The sequence below is a fragment of the Leucopleurus acutus genome (genome assembly GCF_964270905.1).
Source record: "Leucopleurus acutus genome assembly, chromosome: 11".
Taxonomy (NCBI): Eukaryota; Metazoa; Chordata; class Mammalia; order Artiodactyla; family Delphinidae; genus Leucopleurus; species Leucopleurus acutus.
In genome coordinates, this window is record NC_139152.1 from 40,441,894 (window position 1) to 40,458,749 (window position 16,856).

A 16,856-nucleotide genomic window follows, 5' to 3' on the forward strand; every position below is an offset into this window, starting at 1 on the left:
GCAGTTAATACCAAAAAAATCTTTTCATCATCACTGGATATTATCCCAGAACAAGGTAATGTGATGGCACAAAACAACTTGCAGTCCTTGGGTTCTTAGCCTTTTGGTCATTTGGACTGGCAGCTGAACTCTATTGTTGAAAAAACCCCTTGGTCCAAAACTGTTTCATTCACTGTGTTGGTTGTTGATGCCTACTATTACACTGTTAGAGTTTTGTTCTTTGAAGTTATTGGCCCATATTAAAATAAGAATATCCTTGGAGAGTTAAAGTTCAGACATATAACTAACACATTAGAGTGAATAAGTGTATCAGGCTTTTCCAGTGTGATATTCAGCTGAAAATAACTTTGGAGAGAAGAAAGTAAAAAACTAGGTCTAGCATAGTAGGAAATTGCTTGGAGAGAAGACTACTTTTGAGAACCCAAGGCAGAGGAAGCATGATGGCACTAGACACTAGCCAAGGAGATGAGGGGCATGAAAATAAGCTTATAAGACCTGATGATGCATTTGGAATATTCACCATTTTATGTTAGTTGTATGAGACTCAGCAGTCAACCAGATTTTGGTTGTGCATTAGCAAATATCAATTCTCAAAGTACTAGCAATTTAAGTAACTATTATAATGGAGTCAAAACTTAAGAGTAGCATGGATGTTATCTAATGGTAATCTTTACCGCCTTTTTTTTTTTTTTTTTTCGTGGTACGTGGACCTCTCACTGCTGAGGCCTCTTCTGTTGCGGAGCACAGGCTTCGGACGCACAGGCTCAGCAGCCATGGCCCACGGGCCCAGCCGCTCCGCGGCACATGGTATCCTCCCGGACCAGGGCACGAACCCGCGTCCCCTGCATCGGCAGGCGGACTCTCAACCACTGCGCCACCAGGGAAGCCCTACCGCCTTTTTTTTAATCGATTTTTAAAATTGAAGTACAGTTGATTTACATCTAATAGTAATCTTTAGATATGCATGTTATATTTTATAAATAAGTTTTATAATATACTAAGACAATTTAAAATTAAAAAATAAATCATTGCATAGAATATGTATAAACCACAGTCAATAGTTAGTTATTCTTTCTTCTCAATCTACTGAAGAGATGAAAATTTTCAGACACCCAAATAGAAAGCACAAGACTGAGCTCATTTAAGACAGGGAATACTTTATTCAAGCCCATCAGAGAAATGGATAGCTTGGATCTATAACAAAGCGTCGTGTTTTAAAGCATAGGTCAGTAATTGTACATGAGAGTATACACTGCTACATACAAATTAACTGATCAGACCACAACTTTTCAATGTTTAAAACAGAATAAGCTTCCCTGTAAAAGCAGCACCTTTGTGACATTTTAACTTTAGTACTCCTCTCCTTCTTCCTCTCCCTCTCCTTCAACAGAATCCACACCAACCTCCTCATAATCCTTCTCAAGGGCAGCCATGTCCTCACGGGCCTCAGAAAACTCTCCTTCCTCCATGCCCTCACCCACGTACCAGTGAACAAAGGCACGCTTGGCATACATCAGGTCAAACTTGTGGTCCAGGCGAGCCCAGGCCTCAGCGATGGCTGTGGTGTTGCTCAGCATGCACACAGCTCGCTGTACTTTGGCCAGGTCTCCACCAGGTACCACAGTGGGAGGCTGGTAATTAATGCCAACTTTGAAGCCAGTGGGGCACCAGTCCACAAACTGGATGGTACGCTTGGTCTTGATGGTGGCAATGGCAGCATTGACATCTTTGGGAACCACATCGCCACGGTACAACAGGCAGCAAGCCATGTATTTACCATGGCGAGGGTCGCATTTCACCATCTGGTTGGCTGGCTCAAAGCAAGCATTGGTGATCTCTGCTACGGAAAGCTGTTCATGGTAGGCTTTCTCAGCAGAGATGACAGGGGCATATGTGGCCAGAGGGAAGTGGATGCGAGGATAGGGCACCAGGTTGGTCTGGAATTCTGTCAGATCAACATTCAGGGCTCCATCAAATCGCAGGGAAGCGGTGATGGAGGACACAATTTGACCTATCAACCTATTCAGGTTAGTATATGTTGGGCGCTCAATATCGAGGTTTCTACGACAGATGTCATAGATGGCCTCATTGTCTACCATGAAGGCACAATCAGAGTGCTCCAGGGTGGTGTGGGTGGTGAGAATGGAGTTGTAGGGCTCAACTACAGCTGTGGAAACCTGAGGGGCTGGGTAAATGGAGAACTCCAGCTTGGACTTCTTGCCATAATCGACAGAGAGACGTTCCATCAGCAGGGAGGTGAACCCGGAACCAGTTCCCCCGCCAAAGCTGTGGAAAACCAAGAAGCCCTGAAGACCTGTGCACTGGTCAGCCTGTTACAAAAGAAGAATAGAAAAAACATAGTTATTGCTCTTTGTGATACCCTCACAGTAAACATAATAAGTATTTTCATATTAACTCCAAAGACTTAGGTTGTATTCTGACAAGAAACACTTTTTAAAAAATGTAGACCTTCCTTAAATTACTCAGCATTACTTTATTAAAAATATCTCCATTAATGTTTATAAAATGACATCAATAGTTCATATTTTAATTGAACTTTAAAAAATCTTTAAAGGAATAATTAACCTTACTATTACATTTCAATTCTGTGTGAAAAAAAGAGCATATTCCAAATATCTCCCTTAGGTTCATTAATTTACTTTATTCTTGAGAATAAACATACCAGTTTCCGAATTCGGTCCAAGACGAGGTCAATTATCTCCTTGCCAATGGTGTAGTGACCTCGGGCATAGTTATTGGCAGCATCTTCCTTGCCTGTGATGAGCTGCTCAGGGTGGAAGAGCTGGCGGTAGGTGCCAGTGCGAACTTCATCTGGAAAAGGAAAACGAAGCAGCCGCCCATCATTAACAACCTGCACAAGTCTGCTTGACCCCAGGGCATCAGTGGAGCCCCCAGGACACACCTTCTGTCCCAGACCCCCAGGATCTCATTGGGGTTACTGAGGTCAACTCACCAATGACCGTGGGTTCCAGGTCTACAAACACTGCCCTGGGCACATGTTTGCCAGCGCCTGTCTCACTGAAGAAGGTGTTGAAGGAGTCATCTCCTCCCCCAATAGTCTTGTCACTTGGCATTTGGCCATCAGGCTGGATGCCGTGTTCCAGGCAGTAGAGCTCCCAGCAGGCATTGCCGATCTGGACACCAGCCTGGCCAACGTGGATGGAGATGCACTCACGCTGTGGGAAGGAACAGAGAAAAACTGTAAAATTAGTTATATTAGCATTTTCAGTTTTCAGTAACTTTCTAAAACTAAGAAATATAGAAGTATTCTTCAAATTTATTTGAGGTCATATTCATAACACAATAGAAACAGTTAAGGAAAACTACCTGCTGTAAATGCTGCAGATGCGTGTGATCTGAATAATAATGTTGCACTGTTTAGCACATGGTGCAAGCCCATTGTTCCAAAAACCATGCTTGAATAGAAGATTTCTCATATTTAAAAAATATTCAAAGCACAGAATTTGTAAAATGAAGTAAATTCAATCAGTAATTAACTGTAATCAATATTACTGCCTCCTTTCCCTTTAAATAAAGATGAGCATTTCTGCTAAATAGGACTTGGTATTCCAACATGGACATCTGTACTGCAGCTGAGGCTGGAAGCCACACCCTTTTGCAGTCTTTCTGCAGAATCCATCAGTACTAGCGGATTAGAAGCTAAACAAGGAATGCCTTCTGCATTGCTGCATTGCTGCATTTGCTGTGCCTGGTGCCAGCCTGTACTGTCTGCTACATTATTTAACAGAGCAAGCTCTATTTCCAGCAACTGTGCCTACATGATCTCATTGTGCTATTCTGCCAGTTTTCCTCCTCTGACCCAGCCTGGGACCATATGCCTACATTGAAATGAATTAATGAAGATGCACTAGAACAAAAGACAGCTGCACAAGAGTATGTCTTCTTTGTCTGCAGCATTTTCATTTAAAAAAAAAAAAAAGTTTTCCCAGAATCTTCTCCACTGCAAAAAAAACTGAAAAATTATTAGTATCTTTAAAACAACGGTTCCTAAATTACAAATAAATAGCACATGAGAAGCTACCAAACAAGGAAAAAAAGCCCAGTGAAAGGATAATGAAATATTATTTAAAACAACAAAATAGTATTTTCATTCTGAGATTCTGTAACCGTCACAGAATACAGAACATTCATACTCATTACATTCAACAGAGAGTGTCTTCTCCATGGCTTCTATGGCTACAGCTTCTTTTGTCTATCCGTTGTCTATTCACTGACAAATGGGGGCGGGGGGGCGGAGGGAAGGGCGTTTCCCTGGGTCCTCCGCAATACAGCACCCTGGCTCACAAAATCGGCTTTCTCTCTCGCTGAACGTGCGGCCAAGACGGACACACACGAGTCAGTCAGGGCTGGGCGGCCCCACACCAGACATTAAAGGGCTTGTCAAGTGAATTGTGATTTTGCTCCTCAAGAAAAAAAAATTTCATCTAAGTTTTAACAGTGAATGAAAAACCTTTTAACGCCTACGGTTCTGCAAAGACGAAAGGCTTATTAAAAGTCTTCTCCTGACAGAGGAGGCTTAGTGAGGGCGAACCCCGCCCTGTGGTTCCAAGGCCAGAGAAGCAAGAAACAAACAACTCCGCCCCTGCGCCGCCTTGACGCCGGCTGCCACGGGTTCCAACAGAAACTAACCATTTTCCCCGTTAATACATGGGTATCTTTCTAAAACGTCAACGAACTGGCGAGGGATCTTTTTATATTAACCCGAAGCTCCGCTTTGTCCCTTTCCTTCTCTCCCCCTCTTCTTCCCAGCAACACCCACCGACCCCCGACTTTTTGGTCGACTCCTCCTCTCCCTGTCCCTGGGGAACAACGCGAGGAAGGGCTCTTCGAGTCGCACGAATACCGTGCGCACACATAGGGGCCGAGCAGGCGACGCCAATACCGCCTTCCCTGCCCCGTGAGCTGCTTGCTGCAACGAAGGGCTCGGATAACAAAAACTCCCTCCGCGCCGCCTTTGTTCTCCCTCACTGTTCCGCTGCGCCCTGGACGCGGTTCTGGCTGGGCTCCTGCACCCCGCACTGCGGCGGCGGCCGGGCTCAAGGATTTGGGGCAAATCTCAACCTCGCAAATAAAGCGTAAAGCTACACTGATCCAAACGAGTTGTAAAGGAAGAAGATTTTCCAAGTAGACCCTGAGAGGCTGACCCCACCCAACGGTCACAAAGAACCGGAGAAAACATTCTTACCATAGTTGCTGTTTTGTGGCTGCCGAGCAGATGGCGGAGAGGAGGAGGAGAGGTTGTTGCTTCTTACAGCGCGACTCTTAGGCGGTCGATGTAAGAGAACCTGCGGCACATGGGCGGATGCGGCTCCCTATATACAATTCGGTCACCATGGGGATGGGCTGGGGCCTTTTCCTGTTGGTCCAGACCCCTCAATCTGCCCAGAGAAGCCACGACAGAAGAGTGGTGATTGGTGCAAGCGACATGGGATGAGGTAATCTCTCACCCACCCCTTTTTCCCTAGCATCCATAGACTGTTTGCTGCATCCTTCAGACAAAGAGACCGTGCAAAAACAGTCAGCCGAACATCCATTATGGGGTGGGGTTGGGAAGGGGTGAGGGGAGGGAAGAAAGAGAACTAGAGTTGGATGGTTTTATGTTGTTTAAACCTCAAACTACAGTTAAAATTACCAATGTAAGAGGTTTTTTCCCCAACATGTAATCGCAGAATTTGAGATGAGATATTTAATGGAAAATTATTCCCAGCCCCTCCCTCAAAGTATACTAAACTGCATTCGGTGAGGATTCAACATCTCTAATTGCTTTAAAAATAAAGTAGAAGAGAAGATGGGAATGTTGCTTAAAATGGCTTGGGTAAATGTAATTTTTTTTTAATTTAAAAAAATTCAATAATAGGACCATCCAAAATGGTTTCTCAGGTTCAAGTAATTTATTTTCAGATCTTCTTTTGCAGCCCTCTCCCTAATAGTTAAACAAAAACAGAAGATGGAAAGCATAATCATACTAAATACGGAAGCACACAAGTAGTTCTAACATGAAGATAATTAAGATCTAATGAACATACCATACTTAGTCTGCTAGAAATATTCCTTTACCAGAAGTCTATGTAATATATTTTATGTAGTGTATTGTTCCTTAAAATGAATCATATTGCCTAATATAGAATTGAGAAAATACAAAGAGAAAGAACTGAGTTCAGAAGCTAGTACTACCTGTGCATGCAGTTATATTCTTCATTGTTCTCTCTTCCGGAAAGAGAAAATTAAAAAGGAGGAGCGCTGTATAGTGTAAAAAAGAAAACCATTTTGTAATATTGTCTCCTTCCACAGACGACCGTGTAGATGTCAGCTCAATAACTGCATTTCTTTTTTATGTAGCTCTTATGCGAATTCAGTAAATTCTCCTTCTCTAAGATTAGGCTTTTAACTGTGGGAATTGTAGCCAGCCTCATACTGTTGCTATTCAACTAGAGACTCTGGTGGTTGCTCAATTGCCTCTTGGGACAAAAGGCTTTGCTTTCAGCCCTAGGAAATGGATTGCAGTAACATTCTTTTGCTATTTAGAAAGGTTCCATTACCAACAAGGATGTGGTATGCGGAATATGACTCTGACTGGGTACCATTTGACGTTGCTAATGAAATTTCATAGGTAAAGAAGGTTGTTATTGCCACCGAAGTTGAAAATTTGTATTTTGGTGGATAATTTTTCCTTTTGGTTTTTAGCAACAGATTTTCAGCGTCTGCAGCACCATTTATAGTGCTCTGCAGAGCCCATTCATTCCTGCTGGGCTGGCAGTCAGTGCTTGGGCGTGGGAGGGAGGGACTTGAGACAGCTGCTGCAGGTTGTGGTGTGACAGTGGCGACCATGGATTTTTCTAGCCTGAGAGCCACAGCTCTTGCTTTACTTGTTCAAATTTGCTGCGGTAGTCATCCCTAGAAAAAAATGAGACCCGACATACAAATAATTTTATCTACTTCTTTCATATTTTACAGGAAAAATAATTTTCATTATCTTGTCTCTATACCTTTAGCAAATAAAAGTATATTTCAGTAAAGAGACAGAAGGGTTAAGGATGACTTGAATACTTTTTACTGAACCAGAAAATACACTTAACAAAAGTAAGAATTAAATGGCATAGGGAAGTATAAGGATTAATAAGTAGCTCATTGAAAATACTTCTTTCAAAAGTTTAATAAAGAAATAAATTGCACACAACTGGACCATGGTAAAGTGTACACATCTCCTTTTTTGGAATAAGAGGCACAGTCTTGAATTTTATTTTCTTTACAATATGAAAGCAATATGTCATTTCCCCAATAGTCTCAGTTCTTTACTGCAATTTACAGAGGATTAAATAAAAGAGAGGAGGGCTCATGCAATTGATACTTTGTAATTCTATCTCAGAAGCATTCATGAAAATAGGGATTTTTTTCCCTCCCCTCGGACATAAGTAACAATAAGATCTAGGTCAGAAATAGACTATGTGAGCACTGTTAATCTTAAATATATAAATGGGAGAGGAGGGGAAATAATAATCTATTCTTTTTGTTCCTGATTATCTGACTTAATAGCATACAAGCTATGGGAAGCAAAAAAAATTTTTTTTAATAGATTATTTTTTAAAAAATTTTATTTAATTTTGGCTGCATTGGGTCTTCGTTGCTGTGTGCAGACTTTCTCTAGTTGCAGCGAGGAGGGGTTATTTTTCGTTGAGGTGCAAAGGATTCTCATTGCAGTGGCTTCTCTTGTTGCAGAGCATGGGCTATAGGCGGGTGAGCTTCAGTAGTTGTGGCTCGTGGGCTCTAGAGTGCAGGCTCAGTAGTTGTGGCACACGGGCTTAGTTGCTCTGTGGCCTGTGGGATCTTCCCGGACCAGAGATTGAACCTGTGTCCCCTGTATTGGCAGGCGGATTCTTAACCACTGCACCACCAGGGAAGTCCTACTAGATCATTTTTTTATATTTACTGCCAAATTCTTTAACTTACATCAGTATACATGTATAAATATTCTACTAATGTATTCTTTCTTGCCCACAGTAAAATTAGGATAAAACATTTTTTCTTTCATAATATTTGTGGAATTTAAATTATTTATTTGGGTGTCTACATCTCCTCTTCATTAAAATGTGAATCCTGGGGCTTCCCTGGTGGCGCAGTGGTTGAGAGTCCGCCTGCCGATGCAGGGGACACTGGTTCGTGCCCCGGTCTGGGAAGATCCCACATGCCGCGGAGCGGCTGGGCCCATGAGCCATGGCCGCTGAGCCTGCGCGTCCGGAGCCTGTGCTCTGCAACGGGAGAGGCCACAACAGTGAGAGGCCCGCGTACCACAAAAAAAAAAAAACCAAAACCAAAGACAAAAACAAAAACAAAAAAAAATGTGAATCCTAGTCACAGATTGCCTAGCATATGGTAAACATCATATAGATGTTTGTTGAATTAAATGAATGATTTCTGTCTGTGCATATTTTCATAACTATTATCATGGTTAATAATTTAAAGGTATTTAATAAAGTATTTTACCTTACTTATTCAATAAGCATTTACTTGCTGTCTGCAATAAGCCCTGGACCATCCAGTGTAGCATGGAGAATTCAGAGGTAGTAACATGGTCTCTTTTCTCTAGAATCTTCTGGTCCAATCAAAGTAATAAAACAAGTACAAGTATATAGTTTTGAGAATGGCATGTGTTTCTGTGTGTGTATGGGGAGGAGCCTTGTAGAATCCATTGCATGACCCCATGTATCTAACTTATGTAGGAAACAAGGGAGTTGTCTAACAATTTTTCTACTTCTTCACCTCCTATTTATCCCTAAATGCATTTCAGTCGATTCTGCTCCTACCACTTCTTGAAACCAAATGCCCTCTCCATTTGTTGCTAAATCCATTGGACACTTTCTGGTTCTTGTTGACCTGTGATAAGCTTTGTCACAGTTGACTGTTATCTCTTTCTTTTTTTTTTTTTTTTTTTTTGCGGTACGTGGGCCTCTCACTGCTGTGGCCTCTCCCATTGCGGAGCACAGGCTCCGGACGTGCAGGCCCAGTGGCCATGGCTCATGGGCCCAGCTGCTCTGTGGCATGTGGGATCTTCCTGGACCGGGGCACGAACCCGTGTCCCCTGCATCGGCAGGCGGACTCTCAACCACTGCGCCACCAGGGAAGCCCTGTTATCTCTTTATTGAGACGCTTTGTGCCCTTGGCTTCAAAATTTCTCTGTTTTCTTGTTTCCCTCCTACTTTTTTTGTTTCTTCTCAGTTTCTGCTGGTTCTTCCTCTTCTCCTAATCTTTAAATGTTGGAGTTCCTCAAGGTTCGGTCCTAGACTTTTTCCTAATTTTATTCTATGGATCTTGCCCTAGTGTCTGGTAAGCGTGTTCATTCCCAACGCTGCAGATCCTTTCTATATGCCGATGGCTCCTTGACATCTTCTTCTTTTTTTAAATTTTTTAAAACATCTTTATTGGAGTATAATTGCTTTACAATGGTGTGTTAGTTTCTGCTGTATAACAAATTGAATCAGCTATACATATACATATATCCCCATATCCCCTCCCTCTTGCATCTCCCTCCCACCCTCCCTATCCCACCCCTCTAGGTGGTCACAAAGCACTGAGCTGATCTCCCTGTGCTATGCAGCTGCTTCCCACTAGCTATCTGTTTTACATTTGGTAGTGTATATATGTCAGTGCTACTCTCTCACTTCGTCCCAGCTTACCCTTCCCCCTCCCATGTCCTCAAGTCCATTCTCTACGTCTGCGTCTTTATTCCTGTCTTGCTTGACATCTTTTAGATCCAGATCTTATAGTAAACTTCTAGTGTCTGGCTGGGTTTCTCACATGTATCCCAAATTGAACTAGTTATTGTCTCAAAAATATGCACCTCCTACAAGTTTCTCTTGCTCAGTAAATAGAGCAGCACACATCTGGTTTCTCAAATCAGAAACAAGAATTACTCTTGACATCTCCATCTCCTTTTCTGAACACCATAGAATTAATTATTAAGTCCTGCCAAGTCTACCTCCTAAATATCTCTCAAATATTATTCTTTTCTCTTCATCTCTATTGCCTCCACTCTAATAAGTACATCATCCCTTGCCTGGAAAACCTCAGTGCCCTTCTAGATTTCCTCTACATTCACTCACTCTTACCCCTCTCCAGTTCAGTCCCCATACAACAGCTGGAGTGATCTTATTGTAATACATATCACTGATCATGTCATAATATAATTATAATATGTTAATTTTAACAGTATAAACTCATGAGTTCATAAAGTTATCCCCAAAAAGCAGAAGAAAATTAAAAAAAAGATAAAAGTGAATTAAAAATAATCATCTGATACCATTGCACCATTGGAAATAACTGGGGCACCAACTGCATATTCTATACACTGGCAATCATATAGTCAAATAAAGAATTGAGCATTTGTCCTGCATTTCCTGTACAAATTGTATTTCAAGGTGACCAAATGGCCCTAGTTAACCAGAGAAAATCATTCTTTACAGAGTACTGCCAGCCTGTAAATGTGGAAGTAATAATAGAGTCAGAAAAATCACCCTTTATATCCTCTAATGAAATAATTTATTAAGGCAAAGATTATCAGTGGATGAAAACTCCAATAAAATATTGATGGGGAATGTTTTAATGGAAGGATAGGCTGTTGCCATCTGAACTCACTAGTCAATCATAGCCTCACTAAAAGCGGGACAATCACACCCTGTGAACCTAAGATGTGATCCAGTAAGAAGTACACAGCATCACCTATCAAGTGATCTAGCAGAAACAGTTGTGCTGAATCTAATTAAGCCTTTAGAGCCAACTTCCGTTTAGTCCGACAACTTCAACTTCTGTGAAGTAAGATGACATCACGAGGAGGAAAACAGACAACTGCAGAGTGTAGGACATTCTACAGCATAAATTTTCTTGTTTCTGCAACAAGTCAATGGTGGGATGGGTGGAAAATGTGGGAAAGTGGGACAGCTGTAGGTTAGAAGAGATTTTGGAGACTAACTACTAAATATAACAGCAGATGTTGTTTGGATCCTGATTCAAACAAACCAATGTAAAACATTTTGAAGATAACCAGGGAAATTTGAATATGGACTAGTTATTAGATAATACCAATAAATTATTATTAATTTTATTAAGTGTGATAATGGTAGTGTGGTTATGTAAGAAAATTTCCATAATTTTTAGAGATGCATGCAGAAGTGGTAGGTTAAATGAAATAAGGTCTAAGAGTTGCTTTAAAATACTTCAGCAGGGCTTCCCTGGTGGTGCAGTGGTTGAGAGTCCGCCTGCCGAGGCAGGGGACATGGGTTCATGCCCCGGTCTGGGAAGATCCCACATGCCGCGGAGCGGCTGGGCCCGTGAGCCATGGCCGCTGAGCCTGCGCGTCCAGAGCCTGTGCTCCGCAACGGGAGAGGCCACAGCAGTGAGAGGCCCACGTACCGCAAAAAAATAAATAAATAAAAATACTTCAGCAAAGAAAAAGGGAAACGATGGTAGATAACAGATTGTGGCAAAAATCTTGATAGTTGTTGAGTTTTAATAATGAGTATATGGAGTTCATTATACTTTTTTCTCTATTTCTGAGTATGTTTGAAAATTTCTTAATAAAATTTTAAAGGATATAAAAAAAGAAATTGTGAATGCTGAAGACAAATTTTATCTACTTCACAATTTATTCTGTACTGCCTTAAGTGAAAAGTTATAGAAATTTAAGAGGGAGGAAAAAGTCTTTATATTATAATCTATGGTTTATCGTGAAAACCTTTATTGGGAATGGTGGCTTTTAACTGAATGGGTTGGGAGTAGAGTGAGTACTTTATTATTTTATTTTATTTTAAAACTTTATTTATTTTTGGCTGCGTTGGGTCTTCGTTGCTGCGCACGGGCTTTCTCTAGTTGCGGTGAGTGGGGGCTACTCTTTGTTGTGGTGTGTGGGCTTCTCATTGCGGTGGCTTCTCTTGCTGCGGAGCACGGGCTCTAGGTATGCGGGCTTCAGTAGTTGTGGCACGCAGGCTCAGCAGTTGTGGCTCGTGGGCTCTAGAGCACAGGCTCAGTAGTTGTGGCACACGGGCTTAGTTGCTCCACGGCATGTGGGATTTCCCGGCCCAGGGCTCAAACCCGTGTCCCCTGCATTGGCAGGTGGATTCTTAACCACTGCACCACTAGGGAAGCCCAGAGTGAGTACTTTAAATAGGGAAAATAATATTAGCAAAGACATAGTATGATAAAGATATGGTGCCTCTATAAGGGAGGGCAAAGAAATTGACTTGATTAGCGCATGCAAGAGAATTGTGGGTGATGTGTTATATGAGGAGAGTGGAGCATTTTGAACCCCAGTCTGAAGAAGGAGTTTGGGCTGAGTTCACACACACAGACAGTGTGAAGCCTTTATATTCTTATAGAAAAGAGTGGAGGGAAAGGAACAGCATTTTTGTAAAATTAATCTGACAGGTAAGTGGAGTAGGGAAAGAGACTGGGGATAAGTGGATCAATAAGGAGGTTATGGTAATAATCTAAGCAGAAGGTGTCAAACCATTGTAATTACAGTAGGATTGGGTAGAAGGTAATAATAGAAGAGACCATCCAAAGGAAGAATCCCACTGGTGATTGGCTGGACATGAGGTAAAAAGGAAAGAGTCAAAATTAACCCTTAAAGTTTTGAGCCTGGAGAACTAAGAGAATGAAATGGTAGTGCTGCTTTTTACAGAAATAGGGAAGTTGAGAAGGGATACACGTCTAAGTAGGATACATGCATTTGTGTGTGTGTTTTGGGGAGGGTGTTAAGGGCAGGACCCATCAGTCAATGTGATCTTGCAAGTTGAATGTTATACTGTTTGAGGTGATAGGTGGATTGAGTGGAGAAGTTGTAGAGGCCACTGGGAATCTGAGATTGGCACTGCTCAGAGAGAGGTCAGCATCAGAGGTGTGACAATGTATATTTGGAACCTAATGACAGCAACATTATGTGCCAGTGGTGTGGTATAAGAATAGAGTTCTCCAAGTGTAACCCAGAATTTCAAGTTATGCTGTTGAATGGGCAACACAGGTACAGCTATGTTCACCAAGTGAAAAGCCTTTCTTTCTTTTTTATTCTTTATTTTGAAAACTTTTTATTGAAGGATAACTTACATACATAAATTTTCACCAATCATAAATGTACAGTTTTGCAAACTTATGATTACTAGTGTAACCAGTATACAGATCAAGTAACAGAACTATCTGAGAGGCCTCCCTCTGGTTCCCCTACCCTGTCACTATCTACTCTCAGTAATCCCCACTGACTTTTAGCACAATGGATTTGTTTTGCCTGTTTTTGAAGTTTATATAAGTTGAATATACCCTTTTATATGTGGGTTCTTTTATTCAATGTTATGTTTGTGAAATTTACTCATACCACTGAATGCAATTGTAGATTGTTCTTATTTCTATGTAGTACCCCATGGTATGAATATACTATAATTTATTTATCTATTTCCCAATGTTAATGGATATCTGCATTGTTTTTTGCTATTACAAGTGGCATTGCTATTAGCATTCTTGTACATGTGTTTGGGTGAATATATTTACAAATTTCTGCTGTTTGCATTTCTGCTGCTAGGAATTTCAATTCCTAGGAGTTGAACTGTAGGGTAATAAGGCATGTATATGTTCCGTTTAGTAGAAAAAAATGTTAATTTTTCCAGAGTGGTTGTGGTTATGTACACTCCTACTAGTAGTATGCGAGAGTTCTGGTCATTCCTCATCCTCCTTCACTGTAGCCATTAGGAGAGTTTATAGTATATCTATCACATTGTGACTTAAATTTTTTTTTAGTACTTATTTATTATTTTTTGGCTGTGTTGGGTCTTAGTTGCGGCACACGGGCTCTTCATCACCGTGCATGGGCTTCTCTCTAGTTGTGGCGCGTGGGCTTAGTTGCCCCAGGGCATGTGGTATATTAGTTCCCCAGCCAGGGATCGAACTGGCATCCCCTGCATTGGAAGATGTATTCTCAACCACTGGACCACCAGGGAAGTCCCGTGACTTTAATTTTTAACTAATGAGGTTGACACCTTTTCATTTGTTTATTTATTTGTTTATCTGGATATCCTCTTTGCTGAAATGCCTGTTCAAGTCTTTCTCATGTTTTCTCACGGGTTGCCTGTTTTTACCAATCTTAAGCATTGGTAGGAATACATTATATATTATGAATAAGAGTCCTTTGTTGGATTTACAGATGGAAAAAGAAAATCTTTTCCCACTCTGTACCTTGTCTTTTCACTCTCTTAATGATGTCATGTGATGAGCAGACGTTCTTAATTTTAATGTAGTTCAATTTACCATTTTTTCTTTATTGTTAGCAATTTTTGAGTTATAATTAAGAAATCTTTGCCTACCCACAAGGTCATTAACATACTCTCCTGAAGGATTTATTGTTCAACCTTTTGTATAGTTCCACAATACACAGGGAAATTGATATTTTTGTGTGTATGGTGCAATGTAGGGATTAAGATTATTTTTTTCTCCATACGGATATACGGTTGACCCAGCACTATTTATGTAGGAGACCATCCTTTTCCCACTGGACTGCAGTGACATCTTTGTCATAAATCAAGGTACCATATATATATGGAAAGCCTCCTTTCTTTCTAGCTTATACATATTCCTACTTAATCATTTTCTAAATTATTAAAATCTTTTTTTAACACAAGTGATTAACTCATATGGATGAACAACCGTATAGGCTTCATATGTTGATTCATTTGTTTTCTTCCTGACAACATACTGATTGCCTTCTAAGGTGCTCATATTGGGCCAAGCATAGTCTAGGGTATTAATAGGTGCTTGTTTGGCTAAGATTTAACTGGACATAATGCATTCTGATAAGTCCCAAGGAAGAGGCTCGGCATGATCCTGTGCAAAGAGATATGTATTACTTATAATCTCCAGATCTTTAGGGGGTGGTGTGGTGTAGAGGATGCAGGAAGGCTTCCTGGAAGAGGTGATACTTGGGGCTGTCTTGAAAAATGAATAGGAGTAGTAGGTACAAATGCGGAGGAGAGTCCACATGCAAATACACAGACAACTGGGTAAGTTTCAGAAACTGGAAGTGGTTTGTTATGGTTTGTTACATAAATTATAAGGGGATTGGGGAGTACTAGTCTGGAGGATTATGCAAAGAATTGATTATGAAAGGACCTTATTCCAAACTCAGTGAGAGACATTAAAGGAAAGAGGAATAATGAACTTTGCATTTCAGCAAGATCCTGACTGCTCTGTGGAGAGAGAATAGATAGAACAAAGTTGGGGATGGAGGAACACGAAGCAGGGAGACTGGTTAGAAGATGGCTGGTTAGTTGATGATAACACTGATTTAAGGAAGTGGTAGTGGCAATGGAAAACAGTGGATATATTTGGGAAATATATGGAAGGTTGAATCTAGAGGAGCTGCTGATATGTAGGAATGAGGAGCAGGAAGGAATGAAGGATGGGGCTGCTGCCCCCAGAGCCAGGCAGCCTTGGGCTTAATTCTCCTTTTTGTCATAATTTAGACCAGATTAGAAAGACCATTATGGATTTAAAGAATGGATTGGAAGCGTTTGAGATGGAAGACAAGGAGACTAATTAGGAGGCTATTGCAATCATCCAGGCTTTATGATGAAAGTCATGGGGATAGAGGGAAAGAGAGTGGTTGGAAGGAAAGTGATGGATTTGGGGGATATTTGGGAGTTTGACTTACCTGATTTGGGAATAGACTTAGTAAATTAAAAACAGAAACTTTCCTGGTGACGCAGTAGGACACGGGTTTGGTGTGTCCTACTTTCCTGGTGACGTGTCCCCTGCCAGTGCAGGGGACACGGGTTTGAGCCCTGGTCCGGGAAGATCCTACATGCTGTGGAGCAGCTAAGTAACTAAGTCTGTGCGCCACAACTACTGAGCCCGCAAGCCACAACTACTGAGCCCGAGCGCCTAGAGCCTGTGCTCCACAACATGAGAAGCCACCACAATGAGAAGCCCCCGCACCGCAACGAAGAGTAGCCCCTGCTCGCCGCAACTAGAGAAAACCCACATGCAGCAACGAAGACCCAACACAGCCAAAAAATTTAAATAAATAAATAACAGTAAAGGACTTCAAGAGAAAGCAGTGTCAGAAAAGGGCACACAGATGCACTGGCCAAGAAGGAGAAAAAGCAGAAGACGTTGATGTTGTAGAAACAAAGGAAGGACAGTGTCAGGATAGAGTGCTGAGTAACATCAAATACTGTAGAGGGGTTGTTAATAAGGACAGTAGAGTGTTCGTTGGATTTAGCTACAAGGAAATAAGTATACAGCAAGGGCTTGGCCAAAAGACATAAAACATGTTTTCTGGCCCAGAGGAGTTCAAGGTCCCGAGAATGGAAACTGTGTTGAGTGCTGTGAGAGAGAGGTCAGTGCAGGAGCTTTCAGACGCAAAGAACTGCGTCACATTTCCCCACTTCATCCCACTATGGTGTACACTGCCTCTGCATCCTTTTGAAATGACCATACCTGTCCACCTCATGCTGCCCTCCTCATGTAGGTTTGATTATAAATGGATAAATTCAAACAACTAAGTTTCCCTTGAATTCCACAACAAAAACACACCTCAAATTCTAAATTTAAGCAAGGAGATGAATATGATTATGCTGACATGCTGAATTTACATTTCTCTTTTTTTTTTTTTCTACATTTATCTTTATTTTAGGGTTCAGCACTGATCAAGGTATTGAGTGAACTGGCTGGCTCTCACTAAGTATGGCCTTTAAAGACTATCTGTTGCATTCCCCTTGGCAAAATTTCAATGGTAAGGTCTAGGTAAGAATATGACCCCACACCTGAATTCAGAGTTTTAT

The 16,856-nt window shown here is 41.4% G+C and overlaps 1 protein-coding gene across 1 annotated transcript; it reads right to left on the reverse strand.

Annotated features, from left to right (window-relative positions):
- Positions 1-1,147: 1,147 nt before the first annotated feature.
- TUBA1A (tubulin alpha 1a) lies at positions 1,148-5,358 on the reverse strand. The gene is made up of 4 exons (XM_082849751.1): positions 5,228-5,358; positions 2,975-3,197; positions 2,684-2,832; positions 1,148-2,330 (listed from the first exon to the last, which is right to left on the reverse strand). Exons 1-4 carry the CDS (start codon positions 5,228-5,230, stop codon positions 1,350-1,352), a joined length of 1,356 nt encoding a protein of 451 aa, XP_082705877.1. The 5' UTR covers positions 5,231-5,358; the 3' UTR covers positions 1,148-1,349.
- Positions 5,359-16,856: the final 11,498 nt, after the last annotated feature.

What these genes read in the sequence shown, in the direction of transcription:
- TUBA1A (XM_082849751.1), bottom strand. An exon ending in CCTGGAACCCACGGTCATTG is followed by an intron (nt 2,833 to 2,974) that starts GTGAGTTGACCT and finishes TTCCTTTTCCAG; the next exon opens with ATGAAGTTCGCACTGGCACC. An exon ending in TGGACCGAATTCGGAAACTG is followed by an intron (nt 2,331 to 2,683) that starts GTATGTTTATTC and finishes CTTTTGTAACAG; the next exon opens with GCTGACCAGTGCACAGGTCT.